General features: G+C 46.6%; 1 protein-coding gene across 2 annotated transcripts; it reads right to left on the bottom strand.

Annotated features, from left to right (window-relative positions):
- Nucleotides 1–271: 271 nt before the first annotated feature.
- Nucleotides 272–8,643, bottom strand: TAGAP (T cell activation RhoGTPase activating protein). Of its 2 annotated transcripts, none has more exons than XM_082305884.1 (10): nt 8,562–8,643; nt 8,042–8,126; nt 7,879–7,932; nt 7,223–7,289; nt 5,597–5,769; nt 4,642–4,803; nt 4,094–4,203; nt 3,194–3,389; nt 2,479–2,596; nt 272–2,273 (listed from the first exon to the last, which is right to left on the bottom strand). In XM_082305884.1, the coding sequence occupies exons 2-10, from the start codon at nt 8,066–8,068 to the stop codon at nt 1,096–1,098; spliced, it is 2,085 nt and encodes a 694-aa protein (XP_082162010.1). In that variant the 5' UTR covers nt 8,069–8,126; nt 8,562–8,643; the 3' UTR covers nt 272–1,095. The 2 variants fall into 2 exon arrangements, with proteins under 2 accessions (XP_082162010.1, XP_082162011.1); XM_082305885.1 differs by having other exon boundaries at nt 5,597–5,766.
- Between the last annotated feature and the right edge of the window lie 14,509 nt (nt 8,644–23,152).

The following is a 23,152-nucleotide window of genomic DNA, read 5'->3' as shown; positions in this document are numbered from 1 at the left end:
AGGGCCTGGATGTTTTAAAGACAGACAGCGGGCAGTTTAGCATTCATGCAGAAAAATGTTTTATTGTAGTGAAGTTACACAGGAGAAAAATAAAGGTCTCCCTGCTCCTGGTTCAAGGCTACGCTGAGCCATAAAAGGGCAGGTAAGTGCTAGCCAAAACAAGTTCCTACATGTAAAAACACATTGTACTTCCAGTCATTTGTACAAGGTTATAAGGACACCACCTGATATTTTCTTTTTTGTCTTTTTTTTTTTTTTTTTTTTTTTTTTTTAATGAGCTGCATCTTTTAACTATTTAAAGCTGGGATCCAGAATGTTTCCTTACAGGAGTTTTTGTTGTTTGGGTTTTTTTCTCCTCGTAAACGCAAACCTGAAGATATTCTTTCTTTCTGCTTAGCCTGTCCAGTTTAGACTAAAAGCACCTCAGGCCACTTGAGGTTTACTTGATACATTCCCATAATGACATTCTAGGGCTTTGGTGGCGCTAAACCCAGGCTCGGTACACAACAGTAATGCTGGTTAGTGGTCAGATCGTTCTCATCACCAGCAAGAAGGAAGAGGGAATGGCAGCAGGTACAGGGGGTTTATGGAAGAGTGCTGAAGTGGCCTTGATGACAGAACAGCTCTTCCTCAGTTGGGGTAACTGCCAGCCCACTTCTTAATGCAGAAAATCAGCAAAACATTGCATCAGCGTGGCACACACACATGACAAATGGCATGGAGTCTATGACCATACAGAAAAGGAAGGTGGGACAGGTTCTGGACCTGCCAACCTTTTAATTGTCCTTTCAGGAACACAAATACAACACTGTTTATCAACTAGTGACTAGTTTTCCCACACAACAGGTTATGTACAGCATATTCATTTACATTTTTACATAATAATACACAGGTCATCCCCAACACCACCTCTTATGGTGAAAGAATGTGACATGTCAAGGTGACAGACACTTCAGGAGAGCCTCAAGGAAAAACAAGTTCATGCAGAGCTAGCTTATTCTTGGTCTTTTGAAAGTAAAATCTTGCAGAGGATGAGCAAGATGTCTGCTTTTACAATATTTACTTTGTACAGTGCAAAAAGGAGGGATAGGCTTTTTAAACGTAGGATTCCTTAGCATACTGGATCTGGTCTACCTCAAAGACTGGCTGGCTGCACCTCCGAGCCACATACTCAAGTTTCTTCCTTTGACAGGATTCAGACATGGCTCTCAATCGGTAGACTCCCGGGGTCACGGGTAAGCTCACACGGGAGTTTATTCCCACAGTGACGCTGAGGGTTTCAGTTTCCATGTCAGAATCCTTCGCTGCAGGAACTCTGCCACTGGGTAGATCCCTTAGAGCCGTATCTGCTGCGTCCTGTGCACAGCTGCTGCATGGATGAGGCGGCAAAGCGTCCTGGTTTGACACCTTTAATCTCATAGTTTGAACCGTGAGATTGTGGCAGGGAACTTTAGTGGCCAGGCAGTTTTTAGTAGCCTCTTCGTAAGAGGGTGGTTGTCCAGGATTCCTCTGGTCTACCTCTCTGAACACTTCATCAGCTGACCTGAAACGGGGTCTTTGCTGACATGCCACAGGCAATGGTCTGTCATCATCAGGGCTGTTCTCCTGGACAACTCTGCAGGAAAACTGATCTTCTTTCTTTGTGAAACTGTCTCTCTGAAAACCCATGTTTTTTCCAGGCCCCCAGCTCTGGGTTTTTATTAGTGTTTTCCTGCGGTTGGCAAAAGAGAACGACATGGAATGCTTTTTGATCTCCCTGCTAGACGTACCGCAGTCTTCGGTGGCCTTGGTGGAAAAGGACTGGGGCCTATTTAAAAAGTTTTTTTTGGGACTAGAGGGCGAAACTACTGGAGAGCTGGTGAAGACTGAGCCATCAGAGCTCTCCAGGGAGCAACTGGAGGATGTTTTGGGTAGGGAGTCAGTTGATAATTGTGAAGGGAGGATTGCAAGCTGTTTCTCTAGTGCCTCCAACCCTAGCTGTTTCTGCTGAACTGGAAAATTGTCCTCACTTTTGTTTAGCTTCTGTTTCCTTATCCTGCCTTCAAGGCAGTTCTGGAAGGACAGGTCTGGCTCTGAGTACCTCCTGTCCATCGTGCTGATGTCATTTCTGAAATTAGTCAGTGAAGGGGCAGAGATGTGTGTTGGGTATCTTCTGCTCACACTGGTGCTCCTCCCTTTGGGCTGCTCCATCTGAGAGGTACAGGGGGTGCCTTCAGCTTCAGGATCTGGGCTGTCATAGGCAGAGTCATTCTGATGAGCAGCACATAGGTATTCTGTGGAGACAAAGCACCTGTTAGTTTTTACTGTCCATCTGAGGATGAAAGGGAACTATATGGAAAGCGTTCCTGTAGAAAAACACTGCAATAACGTATTGAACACTCTGCAACTCTCTGTATTTCCACAGACATATTCCCATAACAAATTAAAGAATTTGGCCCAGCAACCCCAGTCTGTGACATCCCCAGTCAGTTCTCATACCTGTGGAGCTGTCTGTGTGCTCTGGTGACTCCTCAGCTGAGGCACAGACAGACATGGCAATGTCCTCCCCAAATATTTCTGAGCAGTTGTTTATGAGGAACTCCACCAACACTGTCACCTGCACACAGAAAACAGTTTATTTCAGTCAAAAGGGCTGAAAACATATTAAACAATCTTTCCTGCTCCTGCCTTCTGTCTTTGTATGAAGGGCAGCACAGAGCAGGGTTGCTTCTGCCAAAATCATAGAATCACAGAATCACAGAATGCCAGGTTGGAAAGGGACCTCAAGGATCATCTGGTCTAACCGTTCTTGGCAAAAAATTCTAGCTTAAAGTCAGAGGGTGAGTCCACTCTGGAGGATGAGGCCTGATGCTGCAGACCAATCGATCTGCCCCGATACAACAAAACGCCATCAGCCACAGCGTCAGCCTCACTGTCCAGAGGGCCCGCGGGTGGCAATGCCCACCGGGTGCCCCTTGCTCTCTGCGTGCAAAGTAGTCAGGAGCTGTGATGGGACGTAGGGGACTGCAAGGCAACTGCTGCTTTTGCTCAGAGGAGGCGAGACGAGGGGCAGCCTTGCCCATCACGCTGAGCTGAGGGGCACCCCCGATGTCCAGGGGCACTGTTTTGTTCAGCTTTTGCAATGGCACTGGGATCCCTATGGAGGGCTCTGAGCTGCCCTGAAGCAGGTGGCTGCTGGGTGAGCTCAACACACCTTGTCATTCATCTCCTTCTGCACTTCCAGCGGGAGCGCGTTGTCCGTCTCTGGGCTCAGCATATTTGGGCCGACGCAGATGGCCAGATTGCTGGAGTCCATCCTGTTGGTCTCGGCGTTTTGGCTGATGTGGTGAAGCAGAGACAGCAAGTGCTTGAGCAAGACGAGGTTTGGTCTAGGCAGTTTCTCAGCCACCCTGCATGAACAGAAACAAAATGTGACATTAATTCACGGTGCAGCAGCCGCTACTTCTTGATTTGCACAAGTCTCAATTAAACTCGGACAGATGCTGCTTCCTCCAGAGAGGCATGCGTGTGCTTTTCTCACTGCCTAGCAGAAGTATCATTCAGAAATCCCCAACAGCAGCTGAGCGTGCGGTTCATTATCTTGAATGATGAGATCTTGACTGAAAGGCAAGCATTACAGCAGTCCATGTCCTTGAGTAGATGAGATGGCACCAGGAGATGTCACTGGAGGCTTCCCGAAGGCACATGAAAGCCTGCGGTTGTGCTCTGCATCTTTCAAAGCACTCCCAGTCAGCCTCCGCGTCTGCTCTCTAAAGAGCAAAACACGGCCGTGGTCTCCACGCGCCCGACTTCACCGCCAGCAGATGTGAAGGCTCCCTGTCAGTGCCTGTCCCACAGCGCAGCGACTACGTTAGCTGAGACACTGCGGCCTCTCTCCTCTTCCTACGCTAGTCGTGTCCTAGGGCAGTCCCAGATACCTGCAGGAAACGCTGCTGCTAGAGCCCTCTAGACCAAACCCCATGGAGCAAAAGCAAGCTGATATAAATGACAGGCTTTTACATGAGACTCTCAGTTTTGAGAGACATCATTGGCCTCTACCAGCCACTCCATCACGTTGGGGCTGGTTGCAAAACTTCCCGGTTGCAAAACTTACTCTTTCAATTCTTCAATTTGTTCCTGCTTGCTTGGCTTCTGCAGAGCTTGCATCCACTTCTCATAGAGGTCGGCCGACAGGAGTTTGGAGGGAATATTTCGGAGGAAGTCCTGCAAGGCCAAGAGATTTAGATGAGTCTTTGGACACTACCCCTGGGCACAGAGGGAACATCACTGTGACTTGGGCTCCCTAGGAGTCAGGCTGGCTTGAGCTACCTGACCATCCGCACTGGCAGAGCAGTGGGGTCCACAAATACATGCCAAGTACACTTGCATTGGTGCATAAATCTCAGTATTCCTCCCTGGGGAGGATGCTGAGGGGGAGGACGAAGTGAGTTCCCTGTTGGCATGCAGGAAATCAGTGGTACAACACATGGGACTGAACATCAGGTGGAAAAGGAAAATACCAAACTTTCCTAAGCCTGAAACATTTAGTCTGGCTTTGCTCTGGCTTTAGCTTGGAGTCCCACCTAGGGCAGCTCTGGGCACTGAAGTGGGCCTGTGCAGATTAGCAATGTCCTCCCACCACTGCAGGTCAGAGGAACTCACCTTCAAGACCACTGCCAGCAAGTGCACAGATTTGCTTTTCAAATCAACATTCCCGCCTTTGTTTAGGTCCTCCTTCAACTCCTTTCGTGCTTTCTCATTGGCAGCTTTTCTGAATATCCCTTCAGTGGAAGGTCCTTTCATATACAATATAGCTAGGAGATCCTGCAGGAAAAAAATAGACAGGAATGGGAGAACAGTTACTTGGGTGAAGGAAGGTCCTTTAGCAAGTGAACATTTCTTTAGAAACAGAAGAAAAATTGTTTGGAGGTACGCTGTGCTCTGATTAGGTCAGTATCTAGTTCTTGCTCCAAGTAGATTACATGGGCAATAACCTGATTTCCCCCCCCCCCCCCCCCCCGCCCCCTTTTTGGACTGGTGAATTCCACTAACTTCAGTGGAGTCATTCCTGCTTCCTTCCAGAAGGAAACAAGGGATGGCTTAAATCTCGGTTCAAATCCCCTCCCTCCCAAGCCAGGCAAATGTTGCTTATAAGAGACAAAAGCCTGTCCATTGGAAAAGCTGACTCCATGGGAGAACTGCCACAAAACTGTTTTTATCCAGAAGACAGTGTTTAGGTATTTGTCGGTGGCAGTCCATAGCTGAACACTTTTTTCAGGGAAATACAGGAATCCTTGGAAGTTTATGCTGCTGAAAGATTCATTTAAATTACTTCTGTAGAATCACAGTTGCTTATACTAAGGAGCAGATCTTCTCCTATTCCTGGTCCTGGGCTGTCTCCACTCAATGTTACTTCCAGTGAAAGTTGGGTGGGCTGGACAAAACTCTCAGACCTGACCCTTTCTACATCTGGGATGAGCCCTGAGCTTATCAGAAGTGTGCGTGGAGGGGAAACACCAAAATCACTCATCTCCTGGATGCTGCAGCACAAGTACCGGGGATCCTGCCTCACACTGGAAGCCAGAGGTATGATAACTGTATCACCAGGCTTGCCTACCTGGACCGGCTGGGGCAGTGTGTCGTCTTCCCCACAGATAATTGACAGAGGCTGGCCAAACAGAGCGATTTTGGCACCCGAGTCTAGCTGCCCTGGGGAATTCCCATTGGTAGAGCTTCGTCGCAGAGTAAACGACTGCGATATCACCTTCTTTCTTTTCTTTGTTCCATCTGCTGCAAGCAAAAGGAAAGCAAAAAATCAATTTTTTAAAAAAACAGAGCGTGCTATGCGGCCATTCATCTGTGTGCAGTGCAGAGATGTACGTTGAAACAGCTCAAACTAAACAGGGAGAAACTGAAAGACAACTAAGTGGTTACTAAGGAAACAGCCGCCTAGACTGTAAAACTGTGACCATCCCTCTAAGGGCACCACCTTTCCTGTTTTGGTTTTTTTTTTATATTTTAGTCACTGTTTCTTCTAAGAGAGTGGGAACATACAAGGCACATAAATAACAGCATTTATAGAGATTTTTGATATTGCAGTGGTTTCTGTGATAATTATCTAAGGCAGATATGTCACTTGGGAAGCTGGCAATGACACCAGTTTTCACTACGCGCCAGACTTAAGGCAAGAGTGGAACTAGGGGCTCCTGCTTTTCAGCCTCCTTCACAGGCTGAAATGAAAAACACAGCTCCAGCTCTGCCAGCTTTGGAGCCAGCTCTAATGATAGTGGTCCTGCTAGAGCTAGTGCTTGCCCCCTGCCAGCCAGCCACTGGAAGGTGATACTTGCTCCAGAGGATGGGAGCATCACAGTAGGGCCTCACTGGCTTCAGGGTCAGAAATCTCTTAGCATAGGTTTTGCACCTCCGTCTTAAAGAGGAGGGCATGCTAGGAATTTGGAGATGATGGTTGTATTGGGATGAAGTGTGGCTTTTTTTCGCTTTCAGAAACAGTGAGAGAATGATCCGTTTGCTAGAAAGCTTTCTAAAGGAGTTGCCTTCCGCACATTTCCTATAAAGGACTTGCCTTCTACTCCAAAATGAAGTTGTCTTACGCAGATGAGAAGTTCTCAGGACCTGTATTTGTGGCTTAGCACAAGTCCTTGGTAGGGAGGGGTTAAAAGCTATGAGAAAGTCAGCTAACATTATAATGTCATATAAAATGTTTGCTTCTGATACGCCTAAAAAGTGGTCTGATACGATGATCCGCTCCAAATCTGACCCTGCCCTGCTAATGGTCTCCTCCGGGGTGTTTACAGGTGCTGAGGTTTTGCATGGCGAGAGAAAACAAGTGCTGTTGCGGCTGCCAAGGGGGTTTATTTGCTCTGGCGTGCAACCGCTAGTAGCTGTACTCACTTGCAGTGCCACACCTCAGTGGTGATGCTCAAGTGAGAAAGGAGCATATTTACTTCGCATCGCTGCCAGGGAACAGAATGAAGTGTGGCTCTGAGGAGCAGGGAACAGGGATACAAGACCTCTGGCACTCAGCACTGTCACCTTTGCCACTGAGCATAAGGGAAAGAGGTCATTTGCAAGTGAGTGGCACTCCAAGGGTTAAGCCATCTCCTGGATGGGGCTGAGGGCTGTGGATTGCTCTCAGGGAGGTGAAGCGGGCAGTTTCGGGTGGTTTTGCAGCTCACAAGCATTATATAAGAAGGCAGTTCCTCAGTTTGTTTTCGAAACTCACCAGTTGAGTGGCAAAGTCCGTCTTCAGCATCTGCTGGGACCAGCGAGGGACATTTCTTGGCATCAGCCTGCAAGAAGCGCGTTGAAATTACAGAGCTGCCACCAGCAATGAGGGCCACCAGCGAGTTGCTGCAGCTCCTCCGAAATCTGTGGGAGGCTCTGGGGCATAACCAGAGCAAACCTAACACCTGCTGAAGAGGTGCCTTGGTCCAGGAGTGACGCGGCCTCGCTGCCCAAAGAGGGGTTTGTGGTAAACCCTCCAGCCAGCCACCCCAGACCTGCCCAGCGGGTCACAACCCTGTGCTCTTTCAGGCTGCTCTTTTGATCCAGAGAAGCCACAGCCGGACACAGCCTGCCCTTCTCTGTCCTCCCCTGGCACTGGAGATTTCCTCCCAAACTTCTCTGGGGAGCCTTGATGGCTTCGGAGCCTGCCAGATTCCTGAGCAAAGCTCCCCACGAGCCCGGGCAACACACTGCTGCTCACAGCAATGCCCAGCTCCTTCTGCCCGGTGTCGCACGGAGTTGCCTTCAAAGGGCTCTGCCCACTCGTGGGTAGTGGTAGGCAGCGGGCAGCTCCTACAGGGGCCACCCCCACTTTGCTAAGATATCTCACATCAGTACCCAACAAGGATTGGGGGAAATTTAGCGGCTGCTTACCTCCGACTGGCACTCAATCAGACTCTCCATGTTCCCAGCATTTAGTGTCTTTGACTAGGCAAGAAAACAAAGACACTATGTGAGTAATTGAATGCTATGGTTCAGAAATCAGAGCTTTTCAAAATCACTCTATTGACAGAGCTGAAACAGTAAAGACACTCACAATATTACAGCTGCTCAACACTTTCATTAGGAGTTTGATCGGGGGAGCTCTGGACACTCTGGTTTCCTTCGGTCCTTTTGTTTGCCTGTTTATTGAACAGGGAATGGACAAAGAAAGAGCTCTGTAAAACTGCACCCTTCTTGTCTTTCTTCCCTGCAAGCCGGTCTAGCATTTAAGTATGATCCTGAACCAGCAAGATATCCCACACAAGTCAGTCATTAAGCCCTTCTCTGGAAGGCACTCAGCCCTGCTGCTCTATCTGCCTCTTGATTAAAACAGAAAAGCAGCTTTCCATTTTTAATCCATGCAAAAAATGAGCAAGTGGTGACAGCTATGTGAAGTTGTTGTTAATCTGCAAGCACAAGGCTAAGCAATCAGTCAGCTCTGCCCACGAGCTACGCTTAGCAGTGGGCGCACCTCTCCCCCGGCTATAATTTTGTCCATCTCTGTACAGCTGCATCTGGAGCGCTCCACCGACTTCAACCACCACGCCACAGATTTAATCCCAGGGAGTACTTACCCAAGGAGTGAGTCCAGCCAGAGCTCCTTCACCTCCCGTGAACTGCAGAGGAAAAGAGAAACAGCATCACTCCCCACTGCTACTAATCCTTTGGACGGCGGCAGGCAACTAAACAGTTCTACCCCACGTGTGCTGCCTTATATACGCAGAAGGGGCAGGTGGAAATTCACAGACAGGAAGAAGCATCATGGGGCAGGACTGTGATGGTATGAAATTTCTGGCTTCCTCTTTCCTTTTAGAGGAGCTACTTTTTTTTTTTTTTCCTTAAAGAAAAAAAAAAGCACCCTTATAGCTGTTATGGATGGAAAAGATGAGACACTCGCCAGGTAAAGGTTCCATCTAGCATCACCAGCGTGAGGTGGGATGTGCAGAGGGGGCCGCACTGTGGGCAGCTTCTCCTTACCGTTAAAGGGCAGTGGGTACAGTCTGTCCCTTGACTGCTCAGAGACCTTAGATTTTGCAGTTTAAAGACGTACCACCAGATCAAGTTACGCTAAGAATAGTTAAAAAGATGGGGGAGTGGAATAGCCAGGATTCAGAGAAATGTTTTTGTATATTTTTTGAAAAACTAATGGCAACAGTTTACTGTCTGCAAGCAGATGTTGACACATGCTTTGCCGGTGCCAACTAGTTCTTGAGAATCTAAGCATCGGACTTTTAGAGAAGAAGTGGTGTTACATAATAATTTAGTAATGTACAACAACATGTAATAAAAATTCTTGTTTAAACTATGTCTTATTAAGAATTATGTGTCCAAGTAATAAAGTTTAATTCAACTGAAGAGATAAAAAAATCCAGGAAAAATCTCTCTCTGCTCTCCCTTTACCTCTTCAGGGTCTGTTTCTGACTCCCCCCAACCCGGGCACACCAGGAGCATAAGGAAAACAGTACTCGCTCTACCAGGCCATTATGAAAATTCATCAACGTTTGATGTTAAATGCATGATATTAGTTCTACTGGTTCATTGACAGAGGCAAATTACATCCCAGTATTCTGGGTACCAGTCTTTTGATCTAGTGAAAAAGAGGGCCTAAGGCTGAGAGTCAAAGAGTTGGGAATATTTCAGCGGTGGACTTAGGTGGAAAGCAGGCTTGTAAAACTGTGTTCTCTCTGCTGCTTCCCCCAGTGGATGCTCCGTTTCACATCTGCAGGGGACGAGGCTGTGTCATAGCACAGCTCTTTGCAGATGCGCGTTACGGCTACATCCGCTGCTGAATTCACCCTGAAAGCCGTTCTTTGTTTAACCACATCAGTCCTGGCCCGTGTAGTATTGACCCCGTGTTGTCATAAGAAAGAGACAGGCGGTCTTAGCTTGACTCTGGCAGAAATCCAAGGTGCAAAATTCACTTTTGGTTAGACAGAGATGTGTCTAGAAGGACAAAAGGAGAGCTGCCCTGCGTCTGCAGGGGAAGATGGTGTAGATGACCTTTCAGGTCCTCCTGAGGCCCGTCATTTCCATGCTCCTGTAGAGACACCAGTCTGTAGACTTGTTTAGGGTTGAAGCTTACAGGAATCTAAACCACTTACTTACTCTTCAGGCCTGTGCATTTAACACTGGTTTTACTCACTGCTGTAACTGATTTTTCGTTAATTAGCAGTCCTGTGACATCTGTCATTTCCCTACTAAATTCCATGGGTCGATGCACGTTTTTGCAGAGATACTGTCAACCTGCGTCGTGTTCTCCTGAGAATTTCTTCCAAGGCTCGCTGGCAGCTGCAGCATCCCTGCAGATAGTCCCAGCAGGATTTCTGGGACAAGGGGCATCTGTGTTTCATTACATCTTTTCAAAGTGTATCTAAACATATCTGTCTGTTAAGTATCTCAGAGGCTTAGGGGACCTATGCAATTCAGTTCTGCCTTGCCCTCACTTCCAGCAATGTACGCAGACATATTTCTGAGCTCAGTCTGTTGCATGATTAAGACACGGGGTTTGATCTGGAAAATGTGCGACTCGTGAAGAAAATGGGAGTTTAATGGGTGGTGATTAGCCGGGCCAGAAGCTTAGATTACAAACAAGGCACAGCTGTACACAGAGCATAATGCTTTGAATTTCCCAGGAGGAGAAGATACAGTAATGGGTGGTGTATTGATAGCACATCACCAGACTGTCCGTGGGCACATACTGCTGTATCTCTGTCTAATTAGTTCCCATCTATTAACAGTTATGGGGATATAATGGCCATTGTATGTGGAAGGTATGTGTATAGGCCTGCCCGCCCATATGGAAAACAATTCTGGTTTTTTTTTTTCACCCTCATGGTTGCATTCATTTTTTATAGCTCTTGTATGGTGTGTATCACGAACACTTAATTTGTGCCCAAATGACTTTCAAGCAGCTTATTTCATTATGAACAAACATGCCCCATCTGAATAGCAGACATCCTAAAAAGCTATGGTTTGGTGGAGTAACTGTATGGTCGCGCAGAACGAAGTTTGGCTGTATTTGTGAAAAGCAGTAAGCGAGGGTGTGCTGGCTCCTGTCGAGCACCGCAGAGCTGCGTGCGGGGTCCCGAGGTCAGAAGGGCTGCTGTGCCAGGTGGGTGAAGACAGGAGGACCAGCACAGCGTGAGCTGCCCTCACACCTACCAGCCAGAGAGGCTTCACAGCTTCCTTCACCAGTGTGTAAAGGGTAACATAAATGTAGCTCCCAAAGCTGGTCTCCACAATTAATATTAACAGAAAAGGTCTGCCGTATAGGATATTTACAAATGAAGGTCCCTTACATGAACAGCTGCTCTCCCTGAAGAGACCGATTCCCTCTCTACCACCCAGCTCTGCTTTGCAGGCTCAGAGCCTTTGCTATGGTCTGCCCCTCGGTTTGCTACAGATCTTATACCATGATGCATTAGAGTACAGTGGTTTTTTGGTACCGCAGTGTACAGTACAGTGTGGGTTTTGCACCACAGCGGTCGCCCTAGGGCAGGCGGAGCAGATGGCAGGTGGCTTGGGCACACCTGGAGCTGATTGCAAGGCGATGTGTTTCTCCCACACCATCCCTGACTAAATGAATGCACTCTCCTTCAAAGACACGGGGACGTTTACACAAAGATCAGGGCATGGGAGAGGGGCTGGACTTACAAGGGTTTTGTAGGACTAGCCTGTGTATGAGCTCTTCCCCTCCTGTACGTCAAGTTGCTTCCCTCAGTGCTGCTGAAGTGCTTTGCATACACCAGAGGGAAGGCAGGAGCGGGGAGGTCCCGCAGAGCAGCAGACCCTAGGGAAATCCAGGCCTCTCAGGACTGGGTTTGTTCCTCAAGGTGTGAAGGGTTTTCCTTGTAGAAGCCAGGACATCAGACTGACGCCTCTGCTTCCCCCTGGGCCCAGGCAGCCCCTCTCCCCTCCCAGGCCATGCATGCTTTTATGGTCCACTTCCAAGCACCTTGTCCAGCCAGGTTTTGGAGAAAAGGCTTATGTGGCACTTGCTGCCAATGCAGACCAAGTGGTGATTTTCCCCTTTCTGTGAGCTACAGTCAAGCGAGGCGCTTTCTCCTCTTTTCTCCTCTCTCCTCTTACACTGTGGCTCAGTGAAGGACCCTGGACCACAGCAGTGAAGGGGCAGCATCAGTTGGGAGGAAAAAAGGAATCAGGAGCTGATAGTAAACAAAAGAACAAAAGAACAAATCTGCTGTGGCTGGAAAGCGTCTGTTTTTCTTCTCCCCTTACCAAACCACAAACAGGAAAATCCCAGCCACAGCTCACTTTTGTTTATTATTTCAACACTACTTTCACAAATGTTTGACATAATGGCTCTTAGAAATGAGGGAGTGTGTGAATGAATCCTGAAACCTGCCTTCGCCCTGTTGTGGTACCAGCAAGGCCGCAGCAGGAGCGTAGCTGTGAGAAAGGTACAGCAGGACGCACCTGGAGCAGTGACTCTTTCAAGCCCATATAGAGCAGAAAGAGCCAAGTTCTGCACCGCTGCCTCTCCGTGTGGAAAAGGGGCTGTATTCCAGTTTTGTCTTCACTGGCACAATTGCGGGTCTCCCAGGGGACGATAGGAACATTTACCAAAATAAGGGAAGTAATTATGCCAAAGTCAGAGAGTTGTTGGGTTGGTTTGTTTTTGGAAAGGAAAGCTCTGCACGATCTGTCCACAGACTCAAAGAACAGGGTGGTGTGTGGGTTGCTGAGAACAGGTCACATTTCTACCCGTCTTCTGAAGGCAGCTCTAATTTCCTACCGCTTTCCAGAGTGTGTTGCAGACTGCATAGGCACCATTCAGGGTCTGATCACAGAAAAGAGGGCGGCCTGAGCTTTAATCAGGCCAGTCCCTACCCCCTACCCGTAACAGTTCAGACCAAGATCCATCAACCCAGCTGGTGCTGAACTCCTGTAGTTTTAGTCAGGTGGGACCTGGGCTCATGCTAACCCTGCCTTTGGAAAGTGAAACCCACGGGCAGTTTTTCCCAGCTCTGCTCTGCTGATTTTTATCCTTAATCAGATATCAAGATTAGATTGCAACGTGGGGTAGATTGCACCACCCTTCTACACACTGGCTTACAGGAAAAAGTTACAAATCAAAAATATCGTAAATACAGCCCAAGGTGTATTCTGTGCCCTTCCCATGACACCCTTTTGGTAGCATTTGCTTTGCAGGATGGTTTGTTTATTCTTTCATGGGTGCTCCCCCCAAGACTAAGTTGGCAGCTCTGAAGTTTTTTACCAGTCATCAGCTGACTGGTTCCAATGGGGTTTTTTTAGCTGTGAAGGGTGGGCATATGCCAACCATTTTTCCAAAGGGTCGGCGCTGGTGTTCAGTCGTGTCTGAATTCAGCTTGCTGTTGTATCTCAATGGTGCTTGGGTATCACTCATTCCTTGGGCTCCCCGAGGTCGCCAGCACAAAGGAGTCTGGGAGTTGAAGTTGCCCATCATTTCTGACTGAGCAGATGCAGATATAAATCTTTGCTTGCTTACAATAAACAACAAGGTAATAGAGACCATGTGTAATTAAGTCTGAATTCCATTGTTTTTAAGATTTCTGGTTGAAGGTACTCAAAAAGTATCGAAAAGTGAGATGCTACTCACTTCTTTTGTTACTCCAGCAGGTTTCTCACTTATTTTGCTTCTTTATGTTGTCCATTTGCAAATCAGAAACTGAGATGGTGCTTTTCTGCCAAGTTCGGTTGCTCTCAGGGGCAGATTATATTTCTTACTGAATCCAGAGAGGTGTGAATCTTGATTTTGCTTTTCAGGATTAAAACAAATGTTTTCTTTTCGATTTTGATTGATGTAGGCTTGTATTTCTCCTGCTTCTGCACCTTGTGTTTTGCTTTGAATTTCAGCATCAAAACAATCTCAGATCTCAAAATGAGAATCAGTGGAAACCAGAAGTAACCTGGATTTCACATTGAATTCTAACTTGCCTGTGATTTTCAGGCATAAGTCATCTCACTTTCACACAAAAGATGATCTGCAGACTGCCAATGGCCTAGGAGCCCATCCAGAATAAGACCAAGAAAACTTGGCCTGAGTGTAATTTTGGGTTTCATTGTGTATGATGTGTCCCGTTGATACAAAAACTAGAAAAGAAAGCCAGGCTCAGGACTGGCAAGACCTTACAAGTCCCCTGGCAGGGCGGGAGCTGCCCCAGGCATAGTAAGTGCCCATGGTTGTGTACACGGCTGTCACCACAGGCACCCAGGAGGAGAACCAGAAGTAGTTGGAATTTCCCCATTGTTCGCTTCCAGTTGTCCTCCTCCGAGCCCCAGTGGGACGATGGGAATATCCCCAAACTCTTCATCATAGCAATGCCCTTGTGGGTTTGTCATTCCTGAGTTGTACCTGCTTCCTAAGTAAGAACTGCCAGTAACAAGATCTTCATCGCCACTACATTAACATGAATGGGAACATTTACGACCACACACCTGGACTCCATCCTCCAGGCAAAAGCAATGTCAGGCAAGGCAAATCTTTCCAAGCACAACTGTGCTGGCTGCAGTTAAACTCCCCTGGGCACATTCAACCCCGTACTTTGGGAGAGTTATTTGCTGTCGTGCCCTCTGTCCTTGTGCATGCACATCCACACACAGCAAAATAAAATGTTCTTCTGCGAAGTTTTGGCCACCCATCAAAGTCAAGATGATAAATTCGAAACAAACATCTCCATATTAGCTGGTGATTGCCATATTGTTGCTACTAGCAACAGCTGCCGTGTTAGTGTTTTATATAAACAGCCCACTTTGGTATTGCTATCCCGTTTCAAAGCAGGACTACCTTATGAGGATTTCAGAAAGCAAATGCTTCTTATGGCATGGGCTCTGTCTCCTGCCACAGGGCACCACGAGGTCTCTGGGCAAACGGGACCGTCGCTACTGCTGCGGAGGGGACACGCGGAGGGTGGAGGTGCTCTGCACCGCGGCCGCCATGGGGCCAGGCAAGCCAGCCTCTGGCACCAGCGCTGATCGGCACAACTGGGGGGTGGCAAGGGCTGCCCCACCGGGAATCAGGGCAGCCAGGTCCTCGCCTCCACATCTGCAAGAGCACGGTGACTCTTTCAGGCCAGGAATAAGAGAGGAATTCCCACCCTCCAGAGCAAGCAGGACCTGGGATCGCCTGCTAGCACGAGTGGGGTGGGGGGAAGAAAAAATGCTTTTGAGATTGAGTTCAGCTATATCAGCTCATTGCTGGAGAGCACTCGGCTCGAAGGCCAGGCTGTTCTGTTCAGGCCTGCATTCCTGCAAAGTTGGCCATTAATTACTGCTGCTGCCATGCAGACCTGGTGCTGTTATGGCTGCATTTGCTTACTCCACTCGCGTGTGCCTGCTCTGAACCCTGTCTTTGCTTTCAGATCTGCAGTCACTGCACAGAGATGACAGTGAGGAGTATGTAGAGAAGGTACCTGCATGCCACCATGTCCATTTCCCCATTCAGTGGTGGCTGAGGCCTGAACAGAAGATTTTCTTCTGTCTTTCCACTTCCTTTTAAAGGTTTGTTTGTGCTTTGATTGAGCTTTACCTTTTCTCCCATTTATCAGATGAGTATGTTTCTTTGGGACTTTTCTCTCTGGAAACAGTTGCTGTGTGTGGTCTTACAGTCATGAACTGCCTTATTTAGTATTAGCAAGAAAGTGTGCGAGGGGAGGATGTATCCTTAACCAGGCCAACTGATATAGGTGCAAAACCCTTCCTCAGGTCTGAAAAGAAATGCCTGTCTTCAGTCTAAGGACAAGTTGAGAAGAAGTGCTCTGAATTTTACTAGGTACATTAATCAGTTACATGGTTACTTGTTGAGATAAGATAGGTACCCCAGAAGTACCTATCTACCCAGAAGGGTCTTTTCAAAGAGAGATTGAATCCTCTTACCTTTAGGCACCATAAGGTACAAAAATGCTAAGTCAAAAGATGTACAGTCCAGCAACTGCCGTAACATTTGTGTAAACCAAAGACCATGTTGCTACACGGAGCCTTAGTATTGCTTGTGCAACACCGTGAACTGATCCCGTCCTTGTGTAACTTAATTGAACTTAGTGTTCAGAGAGTAAAAATGAACACTCATTATCCTGTAAGTTATGCCAAACCTAAGATGCTGGTGCATTTGCAAGGGGATCCTACTTCCATTTGTTAAGTAACAAAGGCAAAGCGCCTATTCTTACTGCATTATACACAGATCCCCAGAGTGTATCTTTCAAACGTAACCCCCTGGAATTATTGTAGCTCTAAGTTAGTCACCTCCAATGCTATACTCAGCAAAAACATTTGCTAAACTCAGGCACTGAAATACAACATATCCCTCTAATTGACTCCTGTCTGTGTTATTTTAGGAGAGCCAGATGTGCTAGAAGAGGAGTTTGAGAAGCCTGTGTTATGTCCCAGTGGTTGTCCCTCCTCCCTGCAACATTTCTGTTTGCTTCCAGAACCAAGCATTCCCGCAGTTTTCTTTGGACGCGAGTGTGCTGCAACGTAAACCTGTCATAACTGTGAGACTGACATGAATAAACAATGCAGATAACATTTCTGTACTGACCTTAGAGGAAAAATCCTAATGAACATCACACACATGGAAAAAGTCGTTACTTTAACAACTGAACATGCTTACTCACCAAACCTACAGTGCTCAGTAATCCCCCTATTAGGGAATTTTCAGACTAACCAAAAACTGTAATTGCATCTTTGTGTCGGGGGTTTGTGGGTGAACTCCAGGAGGTACTTTGTTTTGCCCTTTGATTTTCCATGTAACATCTGAAAGCTGCCTTCTTTCTGCCTCAGTTTCTCATGAATAATGCGCCAAAAATAAAAGGTCACTGCACCGCATAAGTTGCTTTGATATCATTTGGTGAAAAGTGGTACATACAGGAGAACCCAGTAAAGAGTTTGGCAGCTGTTGCCTCTTCTGTCTCCTATGTGCCACGTAGCAAAGAGAAGACCTTAATTTTAGCCTTAGCGGCAAATCTTTGACAAATGAAGGCATTTTCAATGCATTGTCTGTGAGGACAATATGTTATTTTCTGGGCATTACTTCTGTCCCTCCAGGTCTTTGCAGTTCTACTTACCACATCGAAACGCGACAGTCACCTTCTGGCCAGATCAAATACTCACTTATTTTAAGTACGTAGCTTATTGTCAGGAGGAAACATGACAATGTCACAATGAAATAACCATTCAATATGGTAACTGAACTAAGATTCTAGAACTAGTCTAGATTCTGTAATAAAAATGTTTCTGAGCATGAACTCCCCTCCCTTTGCCTGACCTCTGGGAAGGGATCTGACATGGGGACTCCAGCATGGTCATAGCAGAGGCTATGCTTTAAAGATCAGGCAGATAGTGGGATATGGTGTCACACGATGTCTGCATGCTCTTTGAGGAGCTACTTCCTTCAAAGTGAGCTTGGGAAGGCCCACATGGCACTGCAGTCATTGCAATCACTGTGTACCTTCAAGTTCCTAAGGAGGCTCTTAGCCTCCTTAGCAGGAAAGTTTGCAAGACCCCTTAGCAAAAAGGGTCTAATTCTGCATGGGATTGAGGGGCCTCAGTGGCAGCTCCTCAGAAACCCCCAGCCCACAGCTATGCCCTCTAAGACATTGGTGTCTAACTTCTCGCACGCAATATTCTTTGTCCTCTAATTTTCACTTTCCTATGCCAAATTCTTTATCTTTAGCCATGCAGAACTTTTACTAGATTTAACTGGATTTAGTCCTTTGTATGCTTTTAATCTTGGGCTCCTAGTCTCGCAGGCAAGGCATATGTGACTGCACTTTTTTCCCAGTTGTTTTTTACTCCTCTATCACCCCCATAACTTTTAGTCTCTACATTAATTTCAGTCACAACAGGCAAGTCAGCAACTCTTCCCCAAGCCAGTGAATTTCCTACAAGCATTTTGGAAATTAGTGGGTGGTAGGGATTTTTTTTCCCTCAGAAAAAGTCATTAAACCATCTTGAGTGGCTAATCAGCATGTGCCTGTAGCTCTGGGCTAGCTGTGGTGTGCCTGATGGAAATGGCATGTAATCATGGTGGAGATCAAGGTCTTTGCAGAGAGGTGGATCAGGGCACAAAGGACACAAGCCTGCAGGAAACGTCCCACAGTTGGTTTCACTGTTCCCAGAACAGCATATTCAGATTTTCAGATAAAGCTTCGGTGACTGCATTCAGGTTTTGAGCTACAAAGATTAGTAAACAGAGGGTGGAAGGTGGTTAGATGGACAGCCCATTCTATCTATCAGCAAGGCCTGTGCCAAGGTGTGCCTCTGTCATCAAATTCATGTCTGGAGGGCTGATAGAATATACAAGAACTTCCTGTGTATTCAACATACAAGATGTGCTGAAGGTAAGAGGTAGCTGCCAGTTTTCATAAACTTCCTATTTAATCTTCTAAAACAACACTGGGATGGTGACTGCAGGGATGTGTGTATGGAGGTAGACTTCTTGATCTATACCCTAACAACAAGGCAGAGAACATCCCTTTCCACCAGTGTGACACCGTCTGTGTAAGCACTGAGATATTCAGAGTGTATCAAAGCACTTGATTCAGTTCATCACTTTTCAGCAAAGAACATCATAGACAAGTGCTTAGTTGAACACACTGAGCTGGAGTGTGAACTGAATACATTTGGTACCAAGACAGAAATCACTGCTTTATCCTTGTAATTAATAGGTTTGTCCCTTTCCTCTACTCTCATCATAAACAAATGAAAATCAATGGCATTTGGGCTTATGTATCACCTGAGCTTGAAATTGCCCTCTTCCATTTTCAGTACACTGGGGTACCTGGTCAAGAGACAAAGGCTCATTTTATACCCCAAAGATTACTTATTTTTAACAGTGAGGGAAGAATCCAATAACAAATTGGTACAATATCTTGTACACATATCTTGAGGAGGAGTGGCTGGAGAGCTGCCTGGCTGAAAAGGACCTGGGCGTGTTGGTTGACAGCCACCTGAACATGAGCCAGCAGTGTGCTCAGGTGGCCAAGAAGGCCAATGGCATCCTGGCTTGTATCAGGAATAGTGTGGCCAGCAGGACCAGGGAAGCGATCATCCCCCTGTACTCAGCACTGGTGAGGCCGCACCTCGAGTACTGTGTTCAGTTTTGGGCCCCTCACTACAAGAAGGACATCGAGGTGCTGGAGCGTGTCCAAAGAAGGGCAATGAAGCTGGTGAAGGGTCTAGAGCACAAGTCTTATGAGGAGCGGCTGAGGGAGCTGGGCTTGTTTAGCCTGGAGAAAAGGAGGCTGAGGGGTGACCTTATTGCTCTCTACAACTACCTGAAAGGAGGTTGTAGCGAGGTGAGCGTCAGTCTCTTTTCCCAAGTAACAAGCGATAGGATGAGAGGAAATGGCCTCAAGCTGCGCCAGGGGAAGTTTAGGTTGGATATTAGGAAAAACTTCTTCACTGAAAGGGTAGTCAGGCACTGGAACAGGCTGCCCAGGGAAGTGGTTGAGTCTCTATCCCTGGAGGTATTTACAAGACAGGTAGACATGGTGCTTGAGGACATGGTTTAGTGGTGGACTTGGCAGTGATAGGTTAACGGTTGGACTCGATGATCTTAAGGGTCTTTTCCAACCTTAATGATTCTATGATTCTATGATATCCTCTCTTTGGTCAACCAGTGATTTTTGCTTAGCATACCTTAGAGAATTTTGGCTGGGGTTTGGCCAGTATTCTACGTAGATAAAGTGATTTTAATGAAACTAAGGAAAAAAGATACCTGTATTTTCCAGTTTAGTTTCTAAATGCTGAATTATGTTGTACTGATCGAAAAAAAACTTTCACCAACTTGAAAGTAGTTGCTTAATTTCTTACACAGAGGTAATCCTCCAAAAGGAAATTACAGTCAGACACTGTGGTTGTTTTTTTCTCTTCCTTCTCTTTTTTTCTTCTTTATTATTGCTTAGCAGATCCTAGTTTTAGTTCCTCAAAATGCAGTTTTTGTTGGTTCTCTTTTTCTCAATGCATAACATACCACTAGTTTTGCAGAATGAATTTTCCCGCCAAAAATGCCATCCCTCACAGTGGTTTGTGTAGCTGTTTCTGTATCTGTGTAGGTATAACTAACTGAAAAGGGCCCGATTCCTGCAGCCTGGCTTTCCACGCACCCCAGGTATAAAATGCCAGCATTCTGATTTAGGTGGCGTTCAAAATTAAACAGGGATAAGTGACAACAAGAACGGGAAAAAATCCCAGGCTTTTGGTGTCGGATTGTGCCTTTATAAGAGAACACCTATAAAAGCCTGCTGTCATGAAATATTCTATCACTTTTAGTAAAAATTTCTCTCCTCAAAACGGGGAATTTCCATTAGAAACCACAGACTCTTTCACAATGATACACATGTATGAGGGCTCTTCTTTATATGGTCAAGGTACTACCCTCGTCTCTCTTCCTTAGAAGAGAAGAGGGGATGGAAACAGCATTTGCCCACTTGTGGGATTTTATATCCTTTGCCGTGACTTCTGCACCGTCTCGGCGGGAGGAGGCTGGAGCTGGCCTTGGCGGCTGTGGGGAACGTTGTGCTGGGGAGTTACCACTGAGGGCTCTGGTGAGGAAGTGGAGTCAAGGACCAGATCCTCAAAGATACTTAGGGACCTATCGCCTTTTTAGTCACCTACCCACCCTGATTTTAAATAGGAGTTGGGAATATAAGCGCCTTGGCAAATTTTGGATGAGATCGGTGTCAGGGAGAGGGCAGGCAGGCTCTGGCAGTGTGAGGTATAACTCCTTTCAGGTTGCTGTTCTTCATGCCCGGTGGGCACTGAGATAAAACTAACCTGCTCTTGGGTAGTGCTTTTCTTTGTCATCACTTTTATTTTCAGTACCAGTGAAAGGAGGTACAAAGAGTCTACATGATGCATTCCCAAATCATTTCTACAGAAAACAGATGGTAAAAGCATGACCTAGACTGCATCTGATAATTACAGAGGATGGATTTAATATCAGGGTACTTACCTGGAATGCCAGGTCTGGGGACACAGAGAGAAAAGGGATAAGGATCAGCATCTAGGTTTTGATTTGAGTTGTCACAGAAATATTGCATGGGAATGCTACAAAGCTGGGATTCAGAAATGAGTTGCTCCAAATGGTGCTTGAATCAAGTTTTAGTCAATGACTCATCTCTAACAAAATGAGTATGATTCAAAGATCTACCACCAGCCAAAATCTTATGAATGAAGACATTTCATTGTGACCCTAGTGGAACTCTCCTCTGAATGAACTCTTCCTTGGACTAACTTATGGGGCCACAGTGAGATGTTTCCTTTAGTGTAACTTCCTTTACTGTAAGTGGGCACTGGCTCACCAAGATCCTTTGGCACATTCCCACCACGGTGCCATGCTGTATAAACCTTTCACAGGACTTTGACATGCTAATAATCATGTGCACAGGCAGCAGCCATTCCTTCTCCACAAACTTGACACATTAGAAGTGCTATGCATGACCACAGGAAAATGAGGAAGGTACCATTTTCTTTAATAAGTACTGTTACAATGCAAAGTGTAAAATATGAATCCTGCTAAGGTCTTGTGGGAATTCAGAAGGTGTTTGGATCTGCCCACAAAATATGCAACAATAACAAAGGTGTAGAGAAAACCAAGAAACCATCCTATTGTCTTGGCTGATTATGCGTAACAGCACGTGCACGTCATACTTGATTTGTACTACAGACTCCCCGGTCATCACTGGGCCTCACCCCATTATTGCTGGCTAACCTGATTCCTATTAACCAGCTGTCCTCCAGGAGCCTGACTGTCCGCTCACACTTCTCTGAACACCTCAGGGAATGTGTACACTTCAACTTAGGAGCAGCTAGTAACAAATCTTCAACCTGCTGACGGTAGCCCTCTTTAGAAAGATGTTTTAATGGGGGATTGATTGTGATACCTGTTTTTGCTATCCACGAATCTTACGATCTTTCATCTGAGGGACCACAAACCTTCTCAGTGTCTTTGCTGTTCAGCATATGGAAAACTACAGAGTGGTAGAAATACCTTTGCGTTATTTTCTTAAAGTCCACTCGTCTTTTGGGGAGGGAGGAAGTACCAAACATCGTCAAAGACCTTCCCAAGCTTGGGTTGCCTTGGAAATGCTTTGTTGGCCTGTCCAAATAACAACTAAATGCAGGAACATTTAAGGCCAAGTTCCCATCAGTACCAATACAGCAACAGCAGCAGCCGCTGTGTTGAGAACATCTGACAGCTGTCAAAACAGTTGCAAAAGAGCAGGGAGATGGGAGATGGTTTAGTCAGTTGAACAGCTTCCACCTGAACTGCAGCACATCCTGCTCCTGGGCCCATGAGATGGGGAGGCAGCAGTTGACAGAGATGCTGGATGAGGAGCTGGCTGACTCCTCAGATGCAAACATGCTTATCTTTGAGACAGCAGCCCTCACTTGGTGCAAGCCCCCGTGACTTGTCTTTCGACTCAACCCTTACAGTGACAAAGGGTTCAAGTCCCTCAGCTGGTGCATAGTGGGAGGGCTTGTGGCAAGGGCATTTGGATGACATCTTCAAGGAGACAAACATACCAAGTAATTATTAGCAGAGAGAAAGAATTCTTTAATACCTATGCAGATACGGTATTCTTCTCTTTTTTTCTTTTCCTTTTCTCTTTTCAGACCATGGTCTGATGATGAGGTGGAGTAAGAAATGCAGATACTAGTGAAAGTTATATATAATGATATGCAGAAGTTGGGTAGATGAAAGAGAGTGCTCAGTGAGGAGCAAGCAGCTCTGATCACCCCCATGTTACCCAACCAGTGCAGTGCCCATAGTCAAGGACAGTAGTAGCATGGAGGTCAGGGACCCCTGTGGAAGGTAGGCAGGAAAAGTGACAAGCAGAAAGAACCTGTCCTCTAGCTGCTCAGCTGTTTACATCTGTTTTTCCATTTGCTGTTCCTTTGGGAGACAGATCCAAAGCCACAGCAGAGACTGTCAAGAGGGAAGACAGGCTGGAAGGGGTCTGCAGGGTTTCTGTAGAGCCACCTGAAGTTAGTGAGAAAAACTATGCATCATGCTTGCTCTGAACAAGAAGGACAGGGGGCAAAAGTGTCTTCAGAACCGTATCTGTAGGCTGTCTTTATTAATGCTCACTGTTCCTTTTTTTCTCCTGTTTGTGGACACTTTTATCCCAAACAGAAGGGGAATGAGAATCTATGACTTTGG

The sequence above is a fragment of the Platalea leucorodia genome (genome assembly GCF_965183815.1).
Source record: "Platalea leucorodia genome assembly, chromosome: 3".
NCBI classification, from domain to species: Eukaryota; Metazoa; Chordata; class Aves; order Pelecaniformes; family Threskiornithidae; genus Platalea; species Platalea leucorodia.
This window is presented reverse-complemented; position numbering and strand designations above follow the sequence as displayed.

Coding starts and splice junctions, on each gene's coding strand:
- TAGAP (XM_082305884.1), bottom strand. CDS start 8,068: ATGAAAGTGTTGAGCAGCTGTAATATT. Junction 4,804..5,596: donor CACTGCCCCAGCCGGTCCAG/GTAGGCAAGCCT, acceptor TTTTTCCTGCAG/GATCTCCTAGCTATATTGTA. Junction 4,204..4,641: donor TGCTGGCAGTGGTCTTGAAG/GTGAGTTCCTCT, acceptor TTGGCCTTGCAG/GACTTCCTCCGAAATATTCC.